We start from the raw sequence: 23,514 nt of genomic DNA, 5'->3' as shown, positions 1-23,514 counted from the left end.
CCAATCCCGCCTTGAAACCCGACTATGAACCCTTAACCCGGGCTTGAAACCCTCATTTGAACCTCAACTGTGTCTTGAACCCATACTTTGAAACTCACAACCAGTCTTGAAACCTGGTGTTCAAAACCCAACCCTGTCTTGAAGCCATACTTTGAAACCTTAACCCAGACTTGAAACCCACATTTTAAACCCTAAAGAAAGTTTGAAATCCTAATTTGAAAAACCGCGACCTATCTTAAAACCTTACCATGAAACCCAAACCCTTATTTGAAACCTTACTGCAGGTTTGAAACCGTAATATGAAAACCCAACCCCTCTTTGAAATCTTAGACCTAGTTTGAATGCCTAACCCGGGCTCGAAACCCCAATTTGAAACCCTCACCTGAATTGAAACCGGACCCTGGCTTGAAAACCCTATTTAGGAACCCTAACCCTTGTTGACAACCCAAACCCTACTTGACACCCTAATTCAGAACCCTAACCCTAAGTTTGAAAACCTCCAATCAGCCTTTTTGGTGTTGGTTCCTCCCAAATGAAAAAACAAAACAAAAAGAGAAAAGGAATTAAAAAAAAGAATACAAAATGATATCCATCCATCCATTTTCTGAGCCGCTTCTCCTCACGCGGGTCTCGGGCGTGCCGGAGCCCACCCCGGCTCTCGTCGGGTGCTAAGCGACGAGTCCCCCGTCCCAGCTGGACGGAAGACGCCACGTACCTGATCCTCCTCCCCGCCGCCCTCCTCGTCGTATTTGAGGATGTTGTCGCGCACGTCGTCCTCGGGGTCGATGAGGAGCTGCTTGGCCTGCCGCTCCTTGTCCCGCCTCTTCATCCACATGACCAACAGCAGCACGAGCACTGGACAAAATCAAATGAAATCAAAAAACAACAAACAACGACGACGACGACGACGACGACGAAAAACGGTCACGCAAACACGGCAAAAAAAAAATAAAAAATGAGGGCTCCGTAAGAATTTGTCTTCACTCAAAATGGTAAACGTCTCCGAAAGAGAAGCGCTTTGGAAAACAAACCCTAGTTTAAAACTCAAACACTAGCTTGAAACCCTAACACTGTCTTGAAACCTTACTTTGGAACGCTCACCCTAGTTGAAAAACCCTGACTTGAAACCTTCATTTGGAACCCTAGCTAGGCTTGACACCCAAACTTGAAAAACATAACACTGTCCCGAAAACCTTACTTTGGAAACCTAACCCTCGTTTGAAATTCAAACACGACCTTGAAACCCTATTTAGAAACCCAAACCCTGGCTTGAAACTTGAACTCAAGCCCTAACCATGTCTTGAAACACCTACTTTCAAAACCCTAAGTGGAAAACTCAACACTGTTTTCTAAACCTACTTTGCAACCCTAACCCTAGTTTGAAACCCAAACCTTAACTTGAAACCTAACAATGTCTTGAAACCCTACTTTGGAACCCTAACCCTAGTTTGAAACCCAAGATCTGGCTCAATGGTAACTCAAGTTGAAACCTTACGATGTCTTGAAACCCTGCCTTTCAAGCCCTGAACTCGAAGACCCAACACTGTCTTGAAACCCTAACCCTAATTTGAAACCCAAGCCCTAGCTTTACACCCAAATTTTAAACCCTAACATTAGTTTGAAATCAAAGGTTGAAACCCTAACACTGTATCGAAACTGTACTTTGGAACCCTAACGCTAATGTGAAGCCTCAAACACTGGCTTGAAACACACATTTTAAAAACCATACCTAATTTGAAACCCAAGCCCTGGCTTGAAACCCTAACTTGAAACTCGACTTTGGAACACAGAGCCTGGCTTGAAACCCTAACCTGAGTTTGAAACACGAGTTTGAATAACGAAACATAATTGAAAACTTAAGCCCAGGCTTGGCACCTTAACTTGAAATTCTAACAATGTCTTGAAACCCTACTTTGGAACCAAAACCCTGGTTTAAAACGTAAACCCTGGCCTGAAACCCGAAAACTGATTTGAAACCTAAGCCCTGGCTTGAAACCTTAACGTGAAACCTAATAATTTCTTGAACCACTAATTTAGACACCCTAACTTGTCTTGAAATCCTATTTTGGAACCCAAACCCTGACTTGAAACCCTAACCTGAATTTGAAACTAGAGCCCTAGCTTGAAACCTTAACTTGCAACCCTAACACTGCCTTCAAACTCAAACGCTGGGTTGAACTTGATCAAGCCACGTCATTTCTTAGTTTTGAATTCTTAATAAATCAGCAAAAAGTAAAATGAATCATTTTGGAACGTGGCTGTAACATAAGAACATTGGGAAAGTATTGAGAAGCCTTCACTTCGGAACTTTTGCATTTGTAAGAAATGTTCCGAGAACTCACCGAGCAGCACGATGATGCAGATGAGGATGCCGATGATGGCGCCCATGCCCAGCCCGGCGGCCAAGATGCGCTGCATGTCCACGCAGTCGCCGTGGTGGTCGCACTGGCACACTTTGACCCGCAGGTACGACGTGTTGGACATGGGCAGGTTGCCCGAGTCGGTGATGGCGACGGGCACCTCGTACGCGCCGTGGCGCAGCGACCTGCCGCCGCGCAGGCGCAGCTGCGCGTGCTCGCCTGCCAGGGGGAACGCCGCCGCAGTCAGTAATTGAATTGGTTTTAGTTTTTTACCATAAAAACAATACTTTTGGTGACAAAAAGGCTTCATTTTGTTTATGTTTTGCCATTGAAATGACATACTTTGCTTTAACAGGCTAGTTTACCGTTTAAATGTGATATTTTGTCATTAAAACACTCAAAAAGGCTTCATTAGGGGATGATACTGTCATGTTTTGTCACCTAAACACTACTTGATCACAAAAGCGCTTTATTGGGCCACAAACATTTTGGATTTAACCTCAGATGATGATTAAGTTTTGCCATTAAGACAGAATTTTTGCTCACAAAAAGGCTACATTTGATGACGAAAAAGTCACGTTTTGCCACGAAAACACTGTTTTTGATCACATAAAGGCTACGTTGAGCGACGAAAACATTACGTTGTATCTTGAAAACACTCAGGAAACACTACATTAGGTCACAATAAGATGACATTTCCTCTTAAAATGCTACATTTTGCCCCTCCCCCCCAAATCGACTGACTCAAACAGGCTAGTAAAAGCAATATTTTAAGATTAAAAACGCTATTTGCTCACCAAAAAAAGCTCGATTCGACGATGAAAATCAAAATTTGCCACCAACACTCACTATTTGCTCACTAAAGGTTTATTAGACCACAAAAACATTTAGACTTGAAGGGGCCACATTGTGACACTATATTTGCTCACAAAAAGCTACATTAGATGATGAAAATGTCACACTTTGCCCCAGTGACACTATTTCTGATCACCAAAAAAGGCTACGTTGGGTTGTGTAACGTTATGTTTTGTCTCAAGACCCTCAGAAAAGGCAACATTAGGCCACAAAAACATTTGCTATTAAAATGCTAACTTCTGCCCCCCCCCCCAAAAAATCGACTTTTATTCAAGCAGGCTAGTGAATGCAATATCTTAAACAGTACTTATTGAGAATTCATTCACTCATTATAATATTAACTAGGCGAAGACGAACGGGACTAGACGACGTGTGAAAGCCGAAATGCCGAATGAAATCACGTGGAATGAATTGGTCAAGACATGTTGAAGGAGGAGGGAATTGAGTAGAATATGTTTACATGTGGACATTTCTATATGGAAAAATTGGGAATTTTGGTGGAAAATGTGGAATTTGCAAATGTTTTAAAATGTGGATTTATTTGCATTTTTTTTTAAGATGTTCTGAATGAGCTGAACATTTTGAATGACGGTAGTTGAATGACAAAAAAACGGTGGAATAATAATAAAAAGCTTTTTGGTGTCGAATACCACGAGAGCGCCCGCTTACCGCTGAGTCGACTGAGCGTCCAGTTGCGTCTCACGTCTGACGGGCGGGTCGGCAGCTCGAAGGCGAAGGGCCCGCCGTTGGGGCTGAGGTCGGGGTCGACGGCCGTGATGTTGATGCCCCCGCCGGCCTCGGGGCTCTCACACATCTCCACCTCCATGGGGAAGACTTGCGGCGCGTTGTCGTTGATGTCCACAAGGTACATCTGGAGGGTGCCCGAACCGCTGGCAGGTGGAACACCTGCGCAGACACGCACGCGTGCACGCATTCAAGACATACAGTCAAGCAAACCTTTATTGCTCAGTGAGGTTTTTTGTTTTTTTTTGTCAATGTCTTTGTGTCTCCAAAGTGTTCTCCGTCAATCGACGGTCTGTTGTCGTACTCGAGCGGCTCCAACGACCGGAGACAAATTCCTTGTGTGTTTTTTGGACATACTTGGCAAATAAAGATGATTCTGATTCTGATAAGGCACACACAGGACGCGCACACACATCCACGAAACACACAAAACACACACTTTCAAGATACTCACAAAACACACACACACGCATATATACATACAAGACACACACAAGCACACATAAAAACACACGTGCATATATACATACAAGACACACACAAGCACATAAAACACACACACACAGGATGCATACACACACACACACACACACACACACACACACGTTCAAGACACACACATTTTAGACACACACAAGACACAACACATACATACAAGAGACACACACACACACACTTTGCTTAGCGACGATGGTGATTTGGCATTTCCGTTCGTCTCCGGCCATTTTCCATTTTCAACAGATAATTGTTTTTTCTCCGACCAGAAAGAACGATTATGAGCGGAACCAGAGCAAGAATTTGAGAACATTGGGAATAAAGGCAAGCATTGCAGGCAGCGGACAGTACAGAAGTGTTGTCGCCCGGAGGACGGACGACGACCAGCAAGACGATTTGCGCGGCGTCAGAAACAGGAAAAAAATGACACCGTAGCAGAATCAGTAAAAGCATTCGCGGTCGTCTGCATCGTCTTTTGAAAGTGGCAAAAATCAACATCTTTGTTTGATCCAAGGTCAACAATGTACTTGTATTATGCCATATGTTATTGTTAGCAATGCTAACGCAATGCTACTAAACGTTAACAATGTCAGTGGTCTCGGTCAGACAATCATCAGCACACTTCATTGGGAACTCAATGTCGTCAACACCTGCGCCTGGCGTGTGGCTCTTCTCCACACGTTTGCTTGTCGTTGTCGATTTTGTCGTCTCACCGTTGTCTGCGGCCATGAAGGTGACGTTGTACAGGTTGTTCTTGACGTACGGCGACTCGCGGTCCAGGATGGCGATGGTGGATATGCGCCCGTTGACCGGGTCGATCTCCAGCCAGTTGGCGGGGTCGAACATCTTGGAGTACCTGGATCGTTCAGTGCGGGAAGGCCAGCTGTTAGCCACGGCTAATTTAGTCATATAGAGATAAAAAGAAATTAGGGGAAGACATTGAAAAACACGTGCAGAAATTAGAGCGGCTACGTCTGTAGAAATGTTTACATCTCGACTTTGGATTGATTTCTTCACTCGAAATTTGGTTAAACCACAAGGACTCGGCAATTAGTCTCTTGCGCTGCCTCCACCCCGACATCTGGATTTTGGCCTGTTTTTCTGCCGCTTCTCCTCTCTCCTCCCTTCAATTTCAGACTTATTTCTACCCTCTTGCATTTGATGAAACCACGCCGATTATGCAACTCGTTTCTTGCCTTAACCCCTGACATTGGGCTTTGGCCTGTTTCACTAAATGAAATTTCAAACAACAACAACATTAAAGGAACATTAAAAAAAAAAACGTTTAAAACGACGTAAATACAATAACAAGACAATGGACCACAACAAATTCCAAGGGAACGAGACAAGTTCTTCAAGTGTCACATATTTTTGAAGGCTATTCCAGGAAAGCGGAGCAGAGCATAAGAAAGCGCTTTGTTGAAGTTCAGTCCCGCAACTCAGAACCGAAGAATTTCTAACAGATCTTTATACACCCAGACGGCAGATGGAAGCCGGAGGCATACCTTCAATCCTGCTCAGGCGCAATGTATATTTTGCACATTGGCCATTTGTCTGACACATCATGTGAGCCCTCCATCTGGAAACAACACATCCTAGCTCGAGATGAATTCAATGATTGATTCATGAATTCTAGATAATACCTCCACAGGTGCTCAAGGATACGCACCACTTTCGCTTTATTGAACAAACGTTACCAAAATCAACATTTTGCACAACCAACATTGTCCCAGATGATCCCGCTACTCGTCACTTTAAACCGCATACACTCCTTGAAGTCTCGGCGCCCTTTGCACAACGGTCATTGCGCCGGACTATCGCAATATGAGTCGTTCGAACTGCTCTAAGTGCTCGAGGACTCTGCATCTTTTTGCACAATTGTTTTTTGTCAATGTCTTTCTGTCTCCAAAGTGTTCTGTAAATTGACCGTCTGTTGTACTAGAGCGGCTCCAACTACCGGAGACAAATTCCTTGTGTGTTTTGGACATACTTGGCAAATAAAGATGATTCTGATTCTGATTCTGATTCTGATAACAAGCACTTTCATACACGAGCAGCACACCCAGAGTCACTCGACGCACAGACTGGCCAGTTAACAACCGGCCGTTATCCTTAACCAACAACAGTCAAATCCACAATCTCATTCGCTGAATCCCCCGCACATATTCAAAGTCACACATACTACAGTGTAGAACGTGAGGATGGTGACCCCAGAGTGGACAAAAGTAGTACCTGCCCCTCACATGCATATTTAGTTTTGGTATTATGCAAAAATCTCTAAAATGTACACACAATAATAAAATAAAGATATGGTCACTACTTTGCACATTTTATTGCAGGGAGTTCGAGAGTTTAACAACCGCGATAAACCTGGGACTAGTGTAGATTGCAATGATTATGAGTACCTTATTTTTTTTTTTTTTAAAGGAGTTTCTATTATTACTGATATTATTTAGACACACACTGGCAAGCCAATATTGCTTGGAGGACACCCATCGACAAAAAAACAAGGCCTCACAAACCCTCTGTGGCACACGACAGACACAGTGACTGCGTTTGTGTGTCCATGTGCCTTTTGCCAGGCCCACGTTGGCTGTTGCTAGGCGACAAAGACGGAAGCGCTCCATTTAGAAACAAACAGTAGGCCGAAGAAGACCAGGCTCCAATGGCCAACGTGCTGGTCTGGGATCAGTTTCATTTGGATTCATTTTCTTCTTCCCAAATCACATTTGCAGAAAAAAAGCTATGAATGTCTTATTTACACCGTGAGGCAAAACATTGGTGAGATATGAGTGTGAAAGCTCCGCGACGGTGGGATTTATTCACACTGCTTTAATGTCATGGAGGAAAAAAAATTTGGAACTCACGCTAGAACCGCAACCAGACTGCAAAACCGTGACTGAAAAACGCCGCAACCCGACAAAACTACTCCTGCGAAAAGAGCCGTCGCCGATTGTAAAAATGCCATAACACAACTGCAAAAGCACAACTTCAAAACACCACGACCTGACTACAACTAACTGACTGGAAAAACAAAAACAAACTGCTGTTAAAAGCCGCTACCTGAGTGACTTCGGCTATAACCCAACTAAAAAAAGGCCACAACTTGACTGGCAAAAGCTGCAACTCAACTCCAAAAGCCACAACCCAGCTGTAAAACAAAACGCCGTAAAATACCAAAACTGGACTGAAAAAAAGAAACAACCTGGCTGCTAAAGCACAACAGCTAACAACCACAATCCCAATGTAAAACGCCACAACCCAACTCTAAAAAACCACAACCTGACTGCTAAACACAGACGGACAAAAGCCACAATCCGACTGAAAAAAAAACGGCTACTCATCAAAAAGTCGCATACGTACTATAAAAAGCCACAACTCTGCTGAAAAAAAAGCAACGACCTGAATGCTAAAAGCCTCAACCCAAGTGTAAAATGCACCTAAAAGAAAACAAAATGCCACAACCACACGGCAAGAGCACAACTGCTAAAAGCCACAATACGGCTCTAAAAAGCCACAACCTGACTGCAACTGCAAAAGCCAAAGTCCACCTGTAAAACAAAACACCGCAACCTGACAGTAAAACGCCACAATCTGATGGCAAGACATCCGAGGCTGAAATAAAAAAGCCGCGACCCGACTGTAAATAGGCACAATCCAAACAGGGCTTCTCACCGGATGGTCTGCCTCATGAAGCGGTCGGGGTCTTGAGCCGTGAAGGTGGTGAGCAGCGAGCCAGCGGGCAGGCCCTCGTCCAGCTTGATGGGTTTGGGATTGGGACTGAATTCGGGGCTCTCGTTGAGGTCCAGGACGCGAATGGAGACGGTAGCGGTGGACTGGCGCGGCGGGTGGATGCCGCGGACCAGCGTGGCCTCGTTCGCCGCCTCCACGCTCAGCACGAACGAGTGCGTCAGCTCAAAGTCGATGGGCTGGGGAGGAACACACGATGGGGGTTCAAGGGAGACATTTTTCCAAGGACACCCCCCCCCCCATAACCACGAGCTCGCTGGCCTGACGACTAGTTGGTGACTTGATGACGACTCGAGTTTCCGCTAGTTGCGGGTCGCCAGGGAGTCACGGTGAATTCAAGCATGTTTGATTTATTGATTGATTTTTTTTTAGACTTTTACCAAATCTCCAGGAGTTCTCGGACACATCTCGGAAATGTCGTGGGGACTAATTCTGTCTGCGATTGGGTCGACGTCTCCGTGAGGTCTCTACGACATTTCCGAGACCTGCTGGTGACCGAGGAGACTGAGGAGATATCATGGAGACGATGCGGGCAAACGCCGGGTGAATCGATCTCCGTGAGACGTTGCCCTAATTTGAGCGCAAGCAATATTTTGGTCTCCTGAGTTGCCTGAGTCGCCGCGACTGATCAATGTCTCTGACAGTGAGCTAGGTCGTTTAGAACCACTGTTGGAAAAGACACGGTACAGTCAGTTAAGGGTACCAGGGCTCTCACCTTGACCACGGTAAGGAGCCCCTCGTTGGTGGTAGGGTCGGTGGGGATGGAGAAACGTCCGGTGGAGTCTCCGCTGACGATCTGGTAAACGGCGTTCCAGGCCGAAGAGTGCGGCTGGTCCTTGTCCGTCACCGTCAGGTTAGTCACGATCACCTTCACCAGGTTCTCGTGAACTTCGCCAAAGAACTGCGGGGTACACCCGGGACGGGATTAGCGGTGGAAAGGGTTCCAGATGCGGCGGTTGAGGAGGGGACCGCTCGGGACTGACCGTGTCGGTGGTGAATTCAGGCGGGTTGTCGTTGACGTCGGTGATCCTGATGACGGTGGTGGCGGTGTTGGAAAGGCCGTAAGTGGGGTTGCCCTCCATGTCGGTGGCCTGGACGATCAGCGTGTACTGAGACACTTTCTGAAAAAAACAAACAACCCATGGGAAGAACGCAGCATCGGAGATGAGGTACCATGTGACAAGATACAGTACGATTCACTCCGATCACCATGGAACAAGGGATGATTCACTCCAAGTTCCATGCGATCAGATTTGGTCCAATTGATCCGATTTATCCCAACTAGCAGGCGGTGAGATTCAGTCAAAATTACCATGTGACACGACACGATTGGCTTCAATGACGATGTGACAAGATACAGTTCAAAACAATTACAATGCAATATGATTGACTTCAGGTCAATACACGGTTCACTCCAATTATAACCAAATGCGAGGCAACTCACTCCACTTACCATGTGACAACTGATACCATTGAGCCATTTTCCATGAGACCAAATACGATGTACCCCAACTATGAATTCCTTGGCCTTTTTGACATACTTGGCCAAAAAAAAAGAGATCGTTCCGATTCCGATATGATTCACTTCAATGACCACGTGACAATCTACAGTTCAATTAAAATGCAATTGACTCCAAATACCACGTGACGAGATTGGACTGACTTTAATTACCGTGTGACAAGATACTGCCCACTCCAATTACAATGCAATAACTTTCACTCCAATTACCAGAGACCTCCGCCGATTCCGAAGAATATTCCACAGGTACGAAATCCGCGCTGTCAAGACGCGACTTATCGACGGGCGTTCACAGTCGGCATCTTTTTGACGGATGACAAATGGCGTGCCCCTCGGAACGTCGGCGACATTTTTGCCGGCTCTACTAGTGTTGGATTACGACTAAGGAAAAGGCACAATCTGTTTTAGCGCTGCGGGCCAGACAGACGCCGACAGGCGGAAGACTCCATATGGCCAACGCGCACCCCCACCTACCCGCATCCATAACCCACACACACACCTCGCGGTCTAGGCCTGCTGCCACGGTGATGATGTCACCAGTCTTGTTGTTGATGGTGAACATGTTGGAGGACGGGCTTTGGGGACTCTGAGTCAGGATCTTGTATCGCAGCATCCCGTTGGCCGTCTTGGGATCGTCCTTGTCCAGCGCCGTCACAGTCATCACAAAGGTCCCTGCGGGGAAGCAGAGCGCGTGCTTCAAAAGACAGGGAGAAACCGCAGTGAAATGTAGAATATATTGCTTCATTTAAACAAAATTCTTTTCCTACAGAACAGGAAACCTTGACTTTCTTAAGACAAGTCAACTTAGCTCGCCTCACTGATATTTGTCGAGTATGTTTTTCAACGGGTAGACGAAGACGGTCTGCTTGTCTGTGAATTTTATGTTTGTAAACCACTGTAATGACGAAGAGGTGCCTGTAGATGGCGGCGTTGCAGCACTTTGGAATTGAGATCAGCACAGCTTTTGAGTTGAAGATAAAGATGAGGCACGAATCGAGGGTAGAGGAATGCCGACACGTCGGAAGTCACGCTGCATTTCTTACTTGCACATCTGTAAATAAATGATTATTTTGCCATCAAAAGTCTTTTCCCAGCCTTGTTTTCAATGTTTTTGTGCGTCTGAGGTGTCAAAAAAGCAAAAAAAGAATTGACGTCAAAGTGGTTGTTCAGCTTGGCGTGTTTCTTTCCCCAAAAAGATCCTTTTCTCCACTTTTGGGTGAAGCCGACCCATGTTCTACTGCGGGTTACGAAAGAATGGAAAAAGCTAGAAACAAACTTTTTTTTTTCGAGTGAAAAGAAAAGTGTACTCTTTCTTACGGTCGGTTCGGGACTTATATTGTCGCAGAAAGATCAGTTCAAATGCTGCTGACAATATGAGGAACTCCGCTTTGAAAACGTTGAATGCTCCGTTTGTATGCATTGCTGCTCCGTGTGTGTTCAAGTAGCAGTTGCGCCAAGGTATACAATTACCATGGCATCTATGTTAACTTCCGTTAGCCAGTCTACGGTGTTTTGCATGATATGTTAGCATGAAGCTCGTGGACTTTCGTTTCATACGTCCGTTTTACAGTGAAACTTCTTATTGGAAAATGTGGGAGCGAGAGAATGAGAATAGGCACGAAGCAATACTTCAAAAAGTGTGCTTTAGTACCTTCAAATGTGTTTAGCGTGTGCGGTAGTTGTAAGTTCGGTTTGTGTGCGTGTACCCGGCTTGGAGCCCTCCGGCACGGTGCCGTTGAAGACGGCGTGCGAGAACTCAGGCCGGTTGTCGTTCTGGTCGATGACGTTGATGTGGATCTCCACGGGGGTCTCCACCTGGTTGCCGTTCAGGTCCACAGCGTGGGCGCGCAACTGTACACAACAAACGCAAACACACACATACGGGACGCTACATTTAGCACCGGTGCTTCCGTTGGTCCCGTTCTGGTACAGAACAGTTTCAGTGTGTAGTTTGGAAATTTGTTTGGGCGAGTGACGTTGCTACGGCCCTCTTGAAATGTCGCTGTTGTTTTTTTTTGTTTTTTTTTTTAGGCATACGGTCTTGGTCCTCGGGGCATTGAATCGATGGCAACTGGACTGTTCTGTTGGTCTTAGAAGACGTTTGGGCTCATCAGTTCATGCAACAGGGCTTGGATAGGACACGCTAGCCAGTGTTTGTGTGGAAAACTCAACTATTTATGCTCAAAGTCGCCACGTATGGCATCATTCTTTTGGAATGTAAAAAAGGGAGAGCCTTTCAGCTGCCTGGCAGAGAGGCCATTGCCAGTCCGCCAGGGTCATTAGGTGGAAACTCCCTCAGTAATATTCCATTCGGTTGTAAAGTGCTCATGGAGTTGCCTAATGGTCAAGGAGGCCATTCGCTTTGTTGAGGGCAGAATTATTGAGTTTCTTTGGAATGGATGGCATTGTAAGTAGGTGACGCGGTCCTCTGTTAAGCGATATTTTTTTCCACCTTCACGTAGAGGGCCTCGCTCAAATCCGCTTTCCCAGCATCGGTCTTCCCTGTGCACAATATGCACGTTGTCGTCCTCGAAAGCGTGCCGTTCCTCTTGGACGTGCAGGTCACGGTCCTGGTCCTCAGACCGAGACCCGTCTTAAATTGATAATCCATAAATTGTCAGTGAATGGATTCATTGTCGTACCTGCACTGTTCATGTTTTTCCAGTACCGCAGAAATCGACAGATAGCACCCAAATATGCCCCCTGGGGGTGGGGACTAGGAAAGGAATGTACAATGGACGCACCAAGCAAGTGAAATAGTCTCCCGTTGATGTTACGCCGTTCTATTTATGTTCGCGAATTCTCCTGATGTCAATTTCCCAACCACAAAAACAGGCATCGGCATTACCGTGCCTGCTCGTCTCTCGGCATCGGCCTCAATGAGGTACAAAACACTATTGCGGATGCTTGACTCTCGGCACCGGGCCAATTAGACGCCCGGCTGGCCAGCCTCCGCCCGCCTCCTGGTCGTCGGTGCAGCGCGGGAGCAAGATGAACGCGTTTGGCACGAAAAGGGCCAAATATGACGAAGAAAGCTATCGGCCGGCCTGAGACCCCCGGCCGCTATTTCGTCCGGGGCGTCCTCTCCGTCATGAATAAACACGGCGACCCATCTCGGCTCGCGCGTCTGACAACGACATCCGGCGCCATGAATATTCATCGGGCCGCTTAAATGCAAATGGTCCTGCCGCGACTCCACATTTGCACTCCCCGCTCAAAAGGTTACGCCGCTCGGCTCTCCGAGAGGCGGGCGAGCGCGCTCGACGTCGACAGACTTGATTTGAAGGAGAACTGCTTCTTCTTGTTCTTCTTCATCTCCAAGCATGAGAGAGAGAAGTCTTTCTGCCAGCTTGGAAGCCAGGATGAAAAAAAACAAAAAACCCAGCATCCTTGATCCTGACGGGGGCTCATTTGGCCGAATTCCCTTCGGAATACCTGCAGTTGCTTCGAGTGCAGCACGCTGGCCTAGTGTTTGGCACGTCTGACACAAAGTTCGGAGGTTCAGTGTTAGAATCCCGGCTCCGACCTTCCTGTGTGGAGTTTGCAGGCTCTCGGCGTTGTTTACGCGCGCACTATGTCACATATTTTCAGGCGGCTTTTTTTTTTTAGAATATACAGTTAATCTGATTTTGGAGTGTACGGGGGACTCCCGCATAATCACGATTTGGCACCTTTGGATTCACCTATCCGACGTTTTTTTCTTCAATTGTTTCCAATTTATTGTCATTATTCTTTATGTTTTTTTATTTTTTTGGGGGGGGAGCGACCAACCCAAAAATGCTTATGAGTTGTTTATCCTCGCTTATTCAAATGTATTTATTTATTTTTTTAACATTCCATCTGTCTAATACGTCCCGCCTGAAGGACAGAATGATGAAGCGCTCCAATAATTCCACTTCGAGGCGAAGGTTAAGGTATAAAAGCTGGAATTTCGGACTTTTCCGTCTCCGCTTATTCGACTTGAATTTTACGGCCGGTCATCAAAATCCGCTGCCATGCTTCGCCCACACGCAAAACGTTTCCACGATTCTGCCTTGTCCATCTGTCTAGTATGCAGCTACATAATAAAGTAGAAAAGACCATTTATGTCACTCCTCATCCATTATACAAATTCATTAAACATTTTGGAAAATACCTTTCAGACGGCAAAATCCTACCTAATTACGACATTAAAAATGAGTTTCATTGTTTCTGAATGTTTGTTACGTACTCTAATATTCGAGTTTCTAGAGATGGGGAATTTGGGGTTTTTCTTTGCTACAAGCTAAAACCAACAAAATTATACATATTTACTCAAACTAAAAATCATGAAATATTTGCGTCTGAGTGTGTGTCGTGCATCTCTCTGTATGATTTCATGTCACCAAGTTACCCAATTTTCAAAAATGTCACACCTTTTGCGGCGAGTCGTCACACTTCGCTGCTGTGCGCCAACCACACACACAATGACGATAACGTAGTTTATCTTCTCCGTTTTTGCCAAGCATATGTGGTTCAAGTTTGGTACAAAATCAGACAAAATGTCTGACAAAGAAAGACCTTAAATGTCCGCTCCAAATATAAATGGCAGACTTCCTGGGTCTCTTCAGGCATGGCTTCTGGGAACTTTTTTTGTTTACCAAATTTCATGTTGCCAAGTGAAACTGACTTCAGGGCTTGAATTTTCTCGAAATGTATGGAACCCTGGCTGAGCCAATTTGGGGGGCGTTTTTGACAGACTGTGAAAGCCCAAAAATGGAATTTATTTGGTGGAGGAATTCTTTTTGTTGTTGTTGTAAATTTACTTAACCTTTATTTATCAAGGTAAAGCAATTTGAGAACAAATTCTCATTTGCAATGCCGACCTGCCAGCAGACACGTGAGAAAGCGGCGTACGGTGTGACGTAGTGACAGTCACATAATACGTGACATTGCATCATGACACATGGTGGAAAAAAAAGATTCCAAACGGGCTCAAAACAGGTGCAGCGAGGATGTACACTACGTCGGCTGGAATGGCGAGCGCGGGTGCTGGTGTGCATGGTGAGCAGAGAGCGAAGACGGTGTGGGGTGCTCGCCAACGAGTCTTTTATCGATGAACGTGGACTAGTACGTATATTTTGCGGAGGAATAACAACCGAGACATTTCGAGAGCGCACGCAGGGCCACTAACAAATCCACAAAGCTCGGCACGCTCCGCTCAGGACTTACATGAAAGTTGGGAATGTGCTCGCGGTCCAGAGGTTTGGTGACGGACAGCTGGCCCGAGATGGGGTTGATGATGAAGATGCCCATCGGCGGCTGGTCGGCACCGGGACCCGTCACGCTGTAGCGCAGCATCCAGCTCTTGTCCCGGTCCGATCGGATCTGCGCCGCAGACACAATTGACAGATGAAGGGCTTGGGAACACTGGGAAAGGAGCGACTGCGAAAAAAAGGCTTCCGAAACTTTCGAGGCCCGGGAACCACTGACAGGTAACCACTGACCTCCAACGATCCAGTAAATATAGAAAATAAAGACGTCTTTTCCACGAAAAACGGAAGAAAAGTCTTCAAAAACATAGCTTGATTCTCGGAATATTACACCTTTTTATTCTGGAAAAGACACCTTTATTCTTTAAAAAATAGGACTATATTCTACCTTAACTTTGGGCCAGTTCAAAACTGATTTGATATGCTTTTGACGTATCATCATATAAATCTGATATGATCTGACATGAATACAGTTGGTTTTTTTAAACACATTTTTCTTGAATCTATTATCTTAACCTTAGGACTTCAACTTGGAAAACTACAACTTGATTCTCCTAAGATAACTTTTGAAGCCAACAAAACACAATTTACAATTCAAATAAATGTATTTGTAGTCATCCCCCCCCCCCCCCCCGACAAAATATGGCTATACATAACATATAACCAATATAACTTTTATCATCATGACAGTACAGCTTTTTTCTCTCTAAAACATTTTGAATTGTCGTGGCACTTTGGGGTACACATGCTCGTTATCGATTAATAAGCCTGCTGGAGCGGCGAGTGCGGGTGGTGGTATGCGTGGTGAGCAGAGAGCCAAGATAGGGTGACGTATGGCCAACGAGTGTTTCATAGAGAAACATGGACCAGTCAATTCATCTTTGGGAGTGAATACGGGAGGGTCTTTGGAAACATTTCTCAAAAGGTACAGTCCGGGTTTTAATCTACACCAAGGATTTCTGTCGGTTACCACGGCAACAGTGGATCGGCTTCATGTGTCGGAATTCTCGTTGCGTTTCGTTGCCGGACGGCGATGTATTCCTCACAGTGGATCTGCGTCACTTTGGGCTGACTGATGAAAACGTACATCAGCCCTAGCGTGCCCGGCGGCGTGTTCGCTCGCAGCGAGGGTTAACCGCCAGGCCGCAGGGCTCGCTTTTAGTTTTGGATCGCTGCCAGCCGCTAGAACTGTCAGACCGCATTAGATTGTTAACATTGAAAAGAAGAAGACGGCATTCCCATGCTGAAAAGTACATTTTTTAATGTAAATGTGGACAATTACAACAGACCGATTCATTAATCAGGTGTTGCGACTCGAAGCCTTGTACTCTTTTCTCACTGCGTAGAAGCTACTCTACTCATCACACTCCAACAATTTACCCCCCAAACACCAAAAATCGTATATTTGGCCACAAAAAGGACATTAAACTGTCATAGTTGACCGCCAAAAGCTGTATTTTGGCACCAAAATGCCATACTTTGCCCTGAAAACTATTTATCGTCGATTGGCTGGTTGTGCTATGTGGCTAGCTAGCCTACGTTCCACAAGTTAGCCATCATCCGCTCCGTCGAAGATGCTGACCAACGGCGGTTATTTTTCCACGTTCAGGCCAAAAAAAAAAGAAACGAAAATTGAAGGAAGAAAAAAAATAGAAAACACAACAGGAAACACGAAATCCGAAAGATTTGATTGATAGATTTTTTTTAAACGATGTCCAGGCAGTACTAAGTAGCTAGCCTATGCAACCTTTGGTTATTTTCCACCTTTCGGGCTGAATAGAAACCCTGCAAAATGTCCGCTGTGTCGAAAGAAGCTGGAATGTGCGGATCAGCCGTTTTCATTTCGGACATAACAAATTGTAAGCGACATTTCTTGTTCCGTTTGGCGCAACCCACACACTAATGTTAGACAACCACTGACTGTTGACGGAACCCAAATTAACAAGAAAATTAATTGAGATTTCTTCTTAGACGAGCTACTTTCCATTTTTGTGGATGCATATTGTGCCATTAAAACACTATTTGCTCACAAAGAGGCTACATCATGCAGCCCGAAGGATAAATGGGCAGGCTGATTACGCGATCATGAACATCAATTTTCTGATTCCAAAAAAATAGATATCTATTATCGGACAAAAGGCTACATTAGGCTATATAAAATATAGTTTGCCTTTCAAGGCTATTTGTACAGTAGCCGTTAAAATGATGTTCAAAAATGTTAGTTTTCAATTTTGTGAATGCATATTGTGCCATTAACCTCACAAAAAGGCAACGCGTATGTGAAACGTGTTGCAATCCTTTTGTCTCTCCCAGCCGAGGCGTTGCGTGTAGCGCGCGTCTTACTCTGACAAGGTCCTCGGGGAACTGTCCTCGCGAGTTCTCGGGTACGTTGATGGGCGGAATGACCCAGTCCCTCTTGACTCGCCGCAGAGCGCCGTCGCCCCCGACGACCGCTCGGCCGCCGCCGCGCCATGGAAACAACATCTCCATCTCCGCCGCGCGCTGAGTCAGGGTTGCGTCACCCGGCTTCACCTGCAAGACGAGGTAAGCAGGCGTCACGCGCTGTGGGACACGCACTCACGCGCGCAAATACGCGCACACATGCACACGAGCACAAAGTGTGCGTGTCGCTCGTGTGCACACACGCACACACACTGACAGCTCAGCGACTCCATGTACTGTTAATGTTTCTGCCCTCATTACGGCCCCTCTGATAAATGGCCACCACCTGTCACTAACTACTATGTGTGTGCGCCCGTACACACACATAGCTCCACCGTGGCGGCGGGTCACCACCGAGGAGCGACGCCCGAGTCTTCACCCTGGCTCGTAATTAAAAAAAAAAAAAAAACACCTGACCTCGGATATTTTCAGGCACCGTTGGCTGACTTAAATGTCGTCCGGGGAATAAACCGTCATAAATGCCGCATAAAAAAGGACGTACAAAGTAAAATCATTTGTTGGAGAGCATGAAAAATACATTACAGCAGGAGAGGGCCAACGTGAACGGGAGATAATTACAATTAAAAGCAAAGACAGAAACAACAAAACATTTATGATGATGTATTATTATTTTTATTTATTTGAAAAATGTAAAAATAAATGTACATTTTTGGACTCCATTTTGTTCTGACTTTGTGTCATATATGAAAGAGTTGCACAAATTTCACATCGGCACTATGGCGCCGTGTTAGCGGAGGAGTAGCTAGCATCGGCCACGGGCTGATAGCCGGCTAGCTTGACGGCAAACAGATGGCAGATTCCAAAAAAGGTCGGAAATGAACCCTGCACCTGAGATGCGTGATCAGAAAAAAAGCAAAATGAGCAAGGTGACGGAGAAAAATTATTTTTCTGAATGTGAACTTGCTCAACGAAGCGGAGGCACGCAAGAAAATCCTCTTTTGTCCGACGGCGTTAACAACACGCCAAAGAGGAGCGAATGGGACAGCGCGTGTGCAGCTGTCGATGCTGTGGAGACGGAATAGCGCACACACGCTGAACTAAAAAAAAGAAGTGGTCAGGCACGAAGGTGGACGTGAAGCGGAGGACGGCTGCCCACCGCCAAAGTGGGAAGTCAATTCAAAGCACTTTTTTTTCGGTGCATGTGCTGGAGTCACGCAGCGATTGTGAGGGCAATCGGCGGCATAGTGAGGGCAATCGGCGTACACCTTTTGTACATGAAGCATTACATTATTACATTATTATTGTACTTTTTTTTTTTTTTTGTTATGGAGGATTTTAGCCATGTTTTGCCTTTCTTCTGATAGGTTGCCTCCATGTTGAAGACCCACTTGTCAGAGCAAGCTGGCTCGAGAGCGGAGAGGTAGGCGGAGATCTTCGCTAGTGACATATATAAGCTCGAGAAATTCCAATGAGCTGATTTCAGGCCTCTCGGCAGAATAACGTCTGGAACGAGGGGAATGCGCCGAAGATTTTAATTTAATTTATTTCACATGTTTACAGAGGCACCATAGAGCCAATATTAGATCCCAAATACTAGAATAAGTTAGTTTGGCAAAACATGTCCCCTTTAAGAAGCTATCAAATGTGATGCTAACATCTGACGCTAAAGTCAGCGGTAACTTCAGAATCTAGTATTTTAAGCTAACATTGAAAGCAACGGAAGAAACTAATGTTAAAGCTAATATTGAGGCCAACGTTGCCTTTTTTAGCGCTAACATTTGAGGTAAGTGCGACGCTAACTTCATAAGCTAATATTTGGAAGCTTATCTTTGGAAGATAACATTTGAGGTAACATTGAAAGCTAAGTTGAGAACATACATTCAAAGCTATTGTCGATGCATCAGAAGCTAACGCTAAAGGTAACGTCAGACGATAATGGCAGAATCTAACATTAGAGGCAATGTCCTAAACTGTAAGCTAACTTTGGAAGCTCATGTTGGAGCTATAACATGAGAGTTAATGTTGGAAGCTAACGTTAAAGGTAATATTAAAGCTAACATTGGAACCCAATGTTTAAGGTAACTACAAAGTTAATATCTGTATCTAATGTTGGAAGGTAACGGTAGAGCGAGGCTGCTTGTGGTGTTGATGTTGGAGACAGCGGCATGGTAAACCTGTCAAGATGTTGCAGGGAAAGACCCAGATGGCTATTGGCAGCGCTAAAGTGTTAAAGCTAACAGCGGATCCGTTGCTAACGGGTTACAGGTATTAGTTATTCCACTCCAGGCAACAGTAACCGCTACAGAACAAAACATGGTTGAGCAGCTAGCTGTTAGCAATGTGTTATTAGGAATTCCAGTCATGTTCTAGGCAAGACACGTGCCACTGCGATACGATTGGCTGCTGTATCCCGGTAGAACACGCCCTACTGCTTCCAGACGGCAAAAGTAGTATTTGACTTAAGTGTGGCAGCGTTAATATGAATCTCACTAACCTCAATGAACCCGTGTCCTAACCCTAAACCACCTCAAACTGCCTTAGCCCCAACCCTAGCCCTAAAGCTAACCGTAACAAATGTCTTCGTTGGTATTTTTGTAAGAATGTGATACATATTTGGGATGTTCATCTTGTTACATCTGCGTCGCTTGCCCTATCCGCGATGCTGGAGCCAATCATGTTGCAGCGGGGCGGGTCCTGTCTAGACCACCAATCGGATTGCTAACAGCAATGTAAATATAGGTAAATATACCACAAAACTATTATCCCCAAACACTTTAATACCATCTCCAACACACCTTACAATATTACCCTTACAGAGATGATTTGAGTTGAGCAGAGCGAAAACATACACATGCGATGAAGACTCTCCGCTAACAACCCAGCTCCTCCCCCTAACATACAAAGATCTTAAACAGTTAAGATGCGTCACTTCAACTTGCTTGACACCAAGGACCCTTTTCCTATTATCCAGGGCTTTGGCGCCCTCTTGTAGCATCTTAGGGCGTTCGTTACACAAAGAGTACAAAAAATACACTTGAGATTTGTGAATAGGTGAATTGATGGAAGAAGAAATAACTAGTGAACTACAAATATAGTGAAAAACTCACAGGTCAATTCATAGGGAAGACCAACAAGTGAGATCCAATACAAAAACGGCATGAAAAAAAGTGACACAAATAAATAAATTCATTAAAAATCGGATCTGTCAGGCCATGTATTTGCCTGTGCTTTTCACACAGAACCCAGCGTGACCAGGAATTGCACGACTTAAAATTGCATTTTAAGTCGACGTCAAATTAGGCTTTAGGTGGCCCCTGAACCACAAGTTTGACACCCCTGTGTTAGCTCGAACACGTAATTTAGCGCCCGCTATTTGGGATCTTCGCAAACGTGCCTCGCGAGGCTCATTTACGGTTGCTGACTTCCCGAGGACGTGAGCGCCATCGTGTGGTGAGACATTGAACAGTCGTTCTCACCTGTCCACCCGCCGCCGTGTTGGGCCGGACGAGAAGGCGCACTCTGGTTTTCCACGTCTGTCCGGTGTGAGGGTCTCGGGCGTAGATCACCGCCGCTTTCTCCCCTCGTCCCGCACGAGTCGGCGTGTAGACCACGCCCTCTTGGCTCACGCGGAGCTCGGACGCGTCGTCGGCGTCGAGCCGCACCTTCATTCCGCTGTCGCAGTCCCGGAAGCTCACTGAGGAGACGACGAGAGGCCGACGTCAGTGGAAATTTGGAAAGGGTCCTGGAATATTCGTAGCATTCATTCGGAAAATGGTTCGTGAACAGGTATTATTCATTTCCCTCATAAACAATCGGCTAATTGATTTATTGTCAAGGAATGGGAAAAGTAAAAGCACTGCAAACGTCCTGGATGCACGCTACCGCATATGCGCCGTAGCGCCACCTGCGGGTCCTGTCGCCTTAATTGGAACACGACTTTCATGATTTAGCAGTCGCATGTCGGCAGAGTTGTCGATGAGTTGACACGCTGCGTGCCGTGCTCATTAAAACCAGCGCGTCAAAGTGATGAAAGTCAATCCATTTCATCCTCCAATCAAAAACTAAACTCGTCGGCGCCGACAGCTTTGTTTTGCCTGAGAGCGCCGCGTCTGCTCGTGTCACAGTTGCACGTGAGTCGCGCTGGATTGCAGTCGCGGCTCGCCTTCACGCCTCCATTTGGAAAAAAAATACAACAACGACGACGACGACGTTTTTTCGTCTGCTTGCACTTTTACATACCCAGAAAATAAAAGGATTCACAGGCTGTCATGTAAACAGGTGGTGCCATAACTTCCAGGTGATTGTGATCATTTAACATTTGATTAAAAATAATAGATAATCATACTTGCAAATTTGGGGCTGGGGTTGCAGCACTGAAGGCCCTAAGGAGGGGGGGGGGGGGGGGGACACACACACACGAAAGAAAAAGAAACGCCTCATATCGCTGATGCAAAGCTATTAGGGTTTTGAAAACCTTGACTTTTAGACCCTGAAACCGGGAACCAGGAACCATGCTCACTTGCCATCTGTGCGTTTAAAAAATGGGGTCAGTGAGACAAAGACGTCCGAAAATGACTCATAGGAAAGTAAGAACTGGTGCATTTACGACGCACGAACGATGAGTTTAAAAACGATAGTAGATGCGGCAGGGTCATGTTTACCACTGTGTTACGGCACCTTTTCTTTGAACAACATTCAATAAACGTTTGGGAACTGAGGACACTAATTGTTGAAGCTTTGTAGGTGGAATTCTTTCCCATTCTCGCTCGATGTACAGCTACAGCTGTGCAGCAGTCCGGGGTCTCCGTTGTCGTACTTTACGCTTCATAATTTTCAATGGGAGACGGGTCTGGACTGCAGGCAAGCCAGTCTAGTACCCGCACTCTTTTACGACGCTGTTGTAACACGTGCAGAATGTGGTGTGGCATTGTCTTGCTGAAATAAGCAGGGACGTCCATGAAAAAGACGTCGCTTGGATGGCAGCATATGTTTCTCCAAAACCTGTATGTACCTTTCAGCATGAATGGTGCCTTCACAGATGTGTAAGTGACCCATGCCATTGGCACCGACACATCCCCATACCATCACTGATGCGGACTTTTGAACTTTGCGTCCATAACAGTCCGGATGGTTCTTTTCCTCTTTGGTCCGGAGGACACGACGTCCACAATTTCCCCCAAAAATGTGAAAATATGGACTCGTCGGACCACAGAACACTTTTCCACTTTGATTCGGCCCATCTTAGATGAGCTCGGGCCCAGAGAAGCCGGCGGCGTTTCTGGGTGTTGTTGATAAAGGGCTTTTGCTTCGCATAGTAGAGTTTCAAGTTGCACTTACGGACGTAGCGCCGAACTGTATTTACTGACATTGGTTTTCTGAAGTGTTCCTGAGCCCACGCGGTGATATCCTTTACACATCGATGTCGTTTGTTTGATGCAGGGCCGCCTGAGGGATCGAAGGTCACGGGCATTCAATGTCGGTTTTCGGCCTCGCCGCTCACATGCGGTGATTTCTCCAGATTCTCTGAACCTTTTGATGATATTCTGGATCGTCGATGATGAAATCCCTCAATTCCTTGCAATTGTACGTCGAGGAACATTGTCCTTAAGCTGTTGGACTATTTTCTCCCGCACTTGTTCCCAAAGAGGTGAACAAGTGCGCCCGATCTTTGCTTGTGAATGACTGAGCACTTCAGGGAAGCCATCACGGCACCCACCTGTTCCCACTGAGCCTGTTCACCTGCGGGATGTTCCAAACACGTGTCGGGTGAGCATTCCTCCACTTTCTCACTCTTTTTTGGAACATGTTGCAGCCATCAAATTCGAAGTTCACGATTATTTGCTCAAAACAATCAAGTTGATCAGTTTGAACATTAAATATCTTGACTTTGTAGTGTATTCAATGAAATATAGGTTGAACATGATTTGCAAATCATTGTATTCTTTTTTTTATTTATGTAAATAAATAAAACCCCGATTCCAATGATTGTATGAATATAGGCAATCGTAAACATATTTTGTGTCGTATGTGCCCTTCAAGAGGTGTTATGAAAAAAACAAAAAGTGTAGATGACTACAGGCAAGAACAGCAGCGGTAAAGGTGATTTTAGAAAAGATGTGAAATGGTGGTGAAACATTTCCCATGATGCAGCCGTTCT

At 45.7% G+C, this 23,514-nt stretch overlaps 1 protein-coding gene across 1 annotated transcript in view; it reads right to left on the bottom strand.

Moving 5' to 3' along the window:
• The window catches only part of LOC133406364 (cadherin-2-like), a 49,104-nt gene that overhangs the window by 4,976 nt on the left and 20,614 nt on the right, over positions 1-23,514 (bottom strand). The window contains exons 3-14 of the mRNA XM_061683926.1: positions 20,834-21,051; positions 17,298-17,486; positions 14,914-15,069; positions 11,430-11,574; positions 10,223-10,395; positions 9,188-9,325; positions 8,920-9,105; positions 8,130-8,383; positions 5,168-5,310; positions 3,885-4,121; positions 2,343-2,579; positions 716-855 (exon numbers count right to left, since the gene is read on the bottom strand). Coding sequence (XP_061539910.1) covers positions 716-855; positions 2,343-2,579; positions 3,885-4,121; positions 5,168-5,310; positions 8,130-8,383; positions 8,920-9,105; positions 9,188-9,325; positions 10,223-10,395; positions 11,430-11,574; positions 14,914-15,069; positions 17,298-17,486; positions 20,834-21,051 — 2,216 coding nt within the window. The remainder of the gene's footprint in view (positions 1-715; positions 856-2,342; positions 2,580-3,884; positions 4,122-5,167; positions 5,311-8,129; positions 8,384-8,919; positions 9,106-9,187; positions 9,326-10,222; positions 10,396-11,429; positions 11,575-14,913; positions 15,070-17,297; positions 17,487-20,833; positions 21,052-23,514) is intronic.

The sequence above is a fragment of the Phycodurus eques genome, chromosome 8 (assembly GCF_024500275.1).
Source record: "Phycodurus eques isolate BA_2022a chromosome 8, UOR_Pequ_1.1, whole genome shotgun sequence".
NCBI classification, from domain to species: Eukaryota; Metazoa; Chordata; class Actinopteri; order Syngnathiformes; family Syngnathidae; genus Phycodurus; species Phycodurus eques.
The sequence above is the reverse complement of the archived record's forward strand: the minus strand, read 5'-3'. Positions and strand labels throughout refer to the sequence as shown.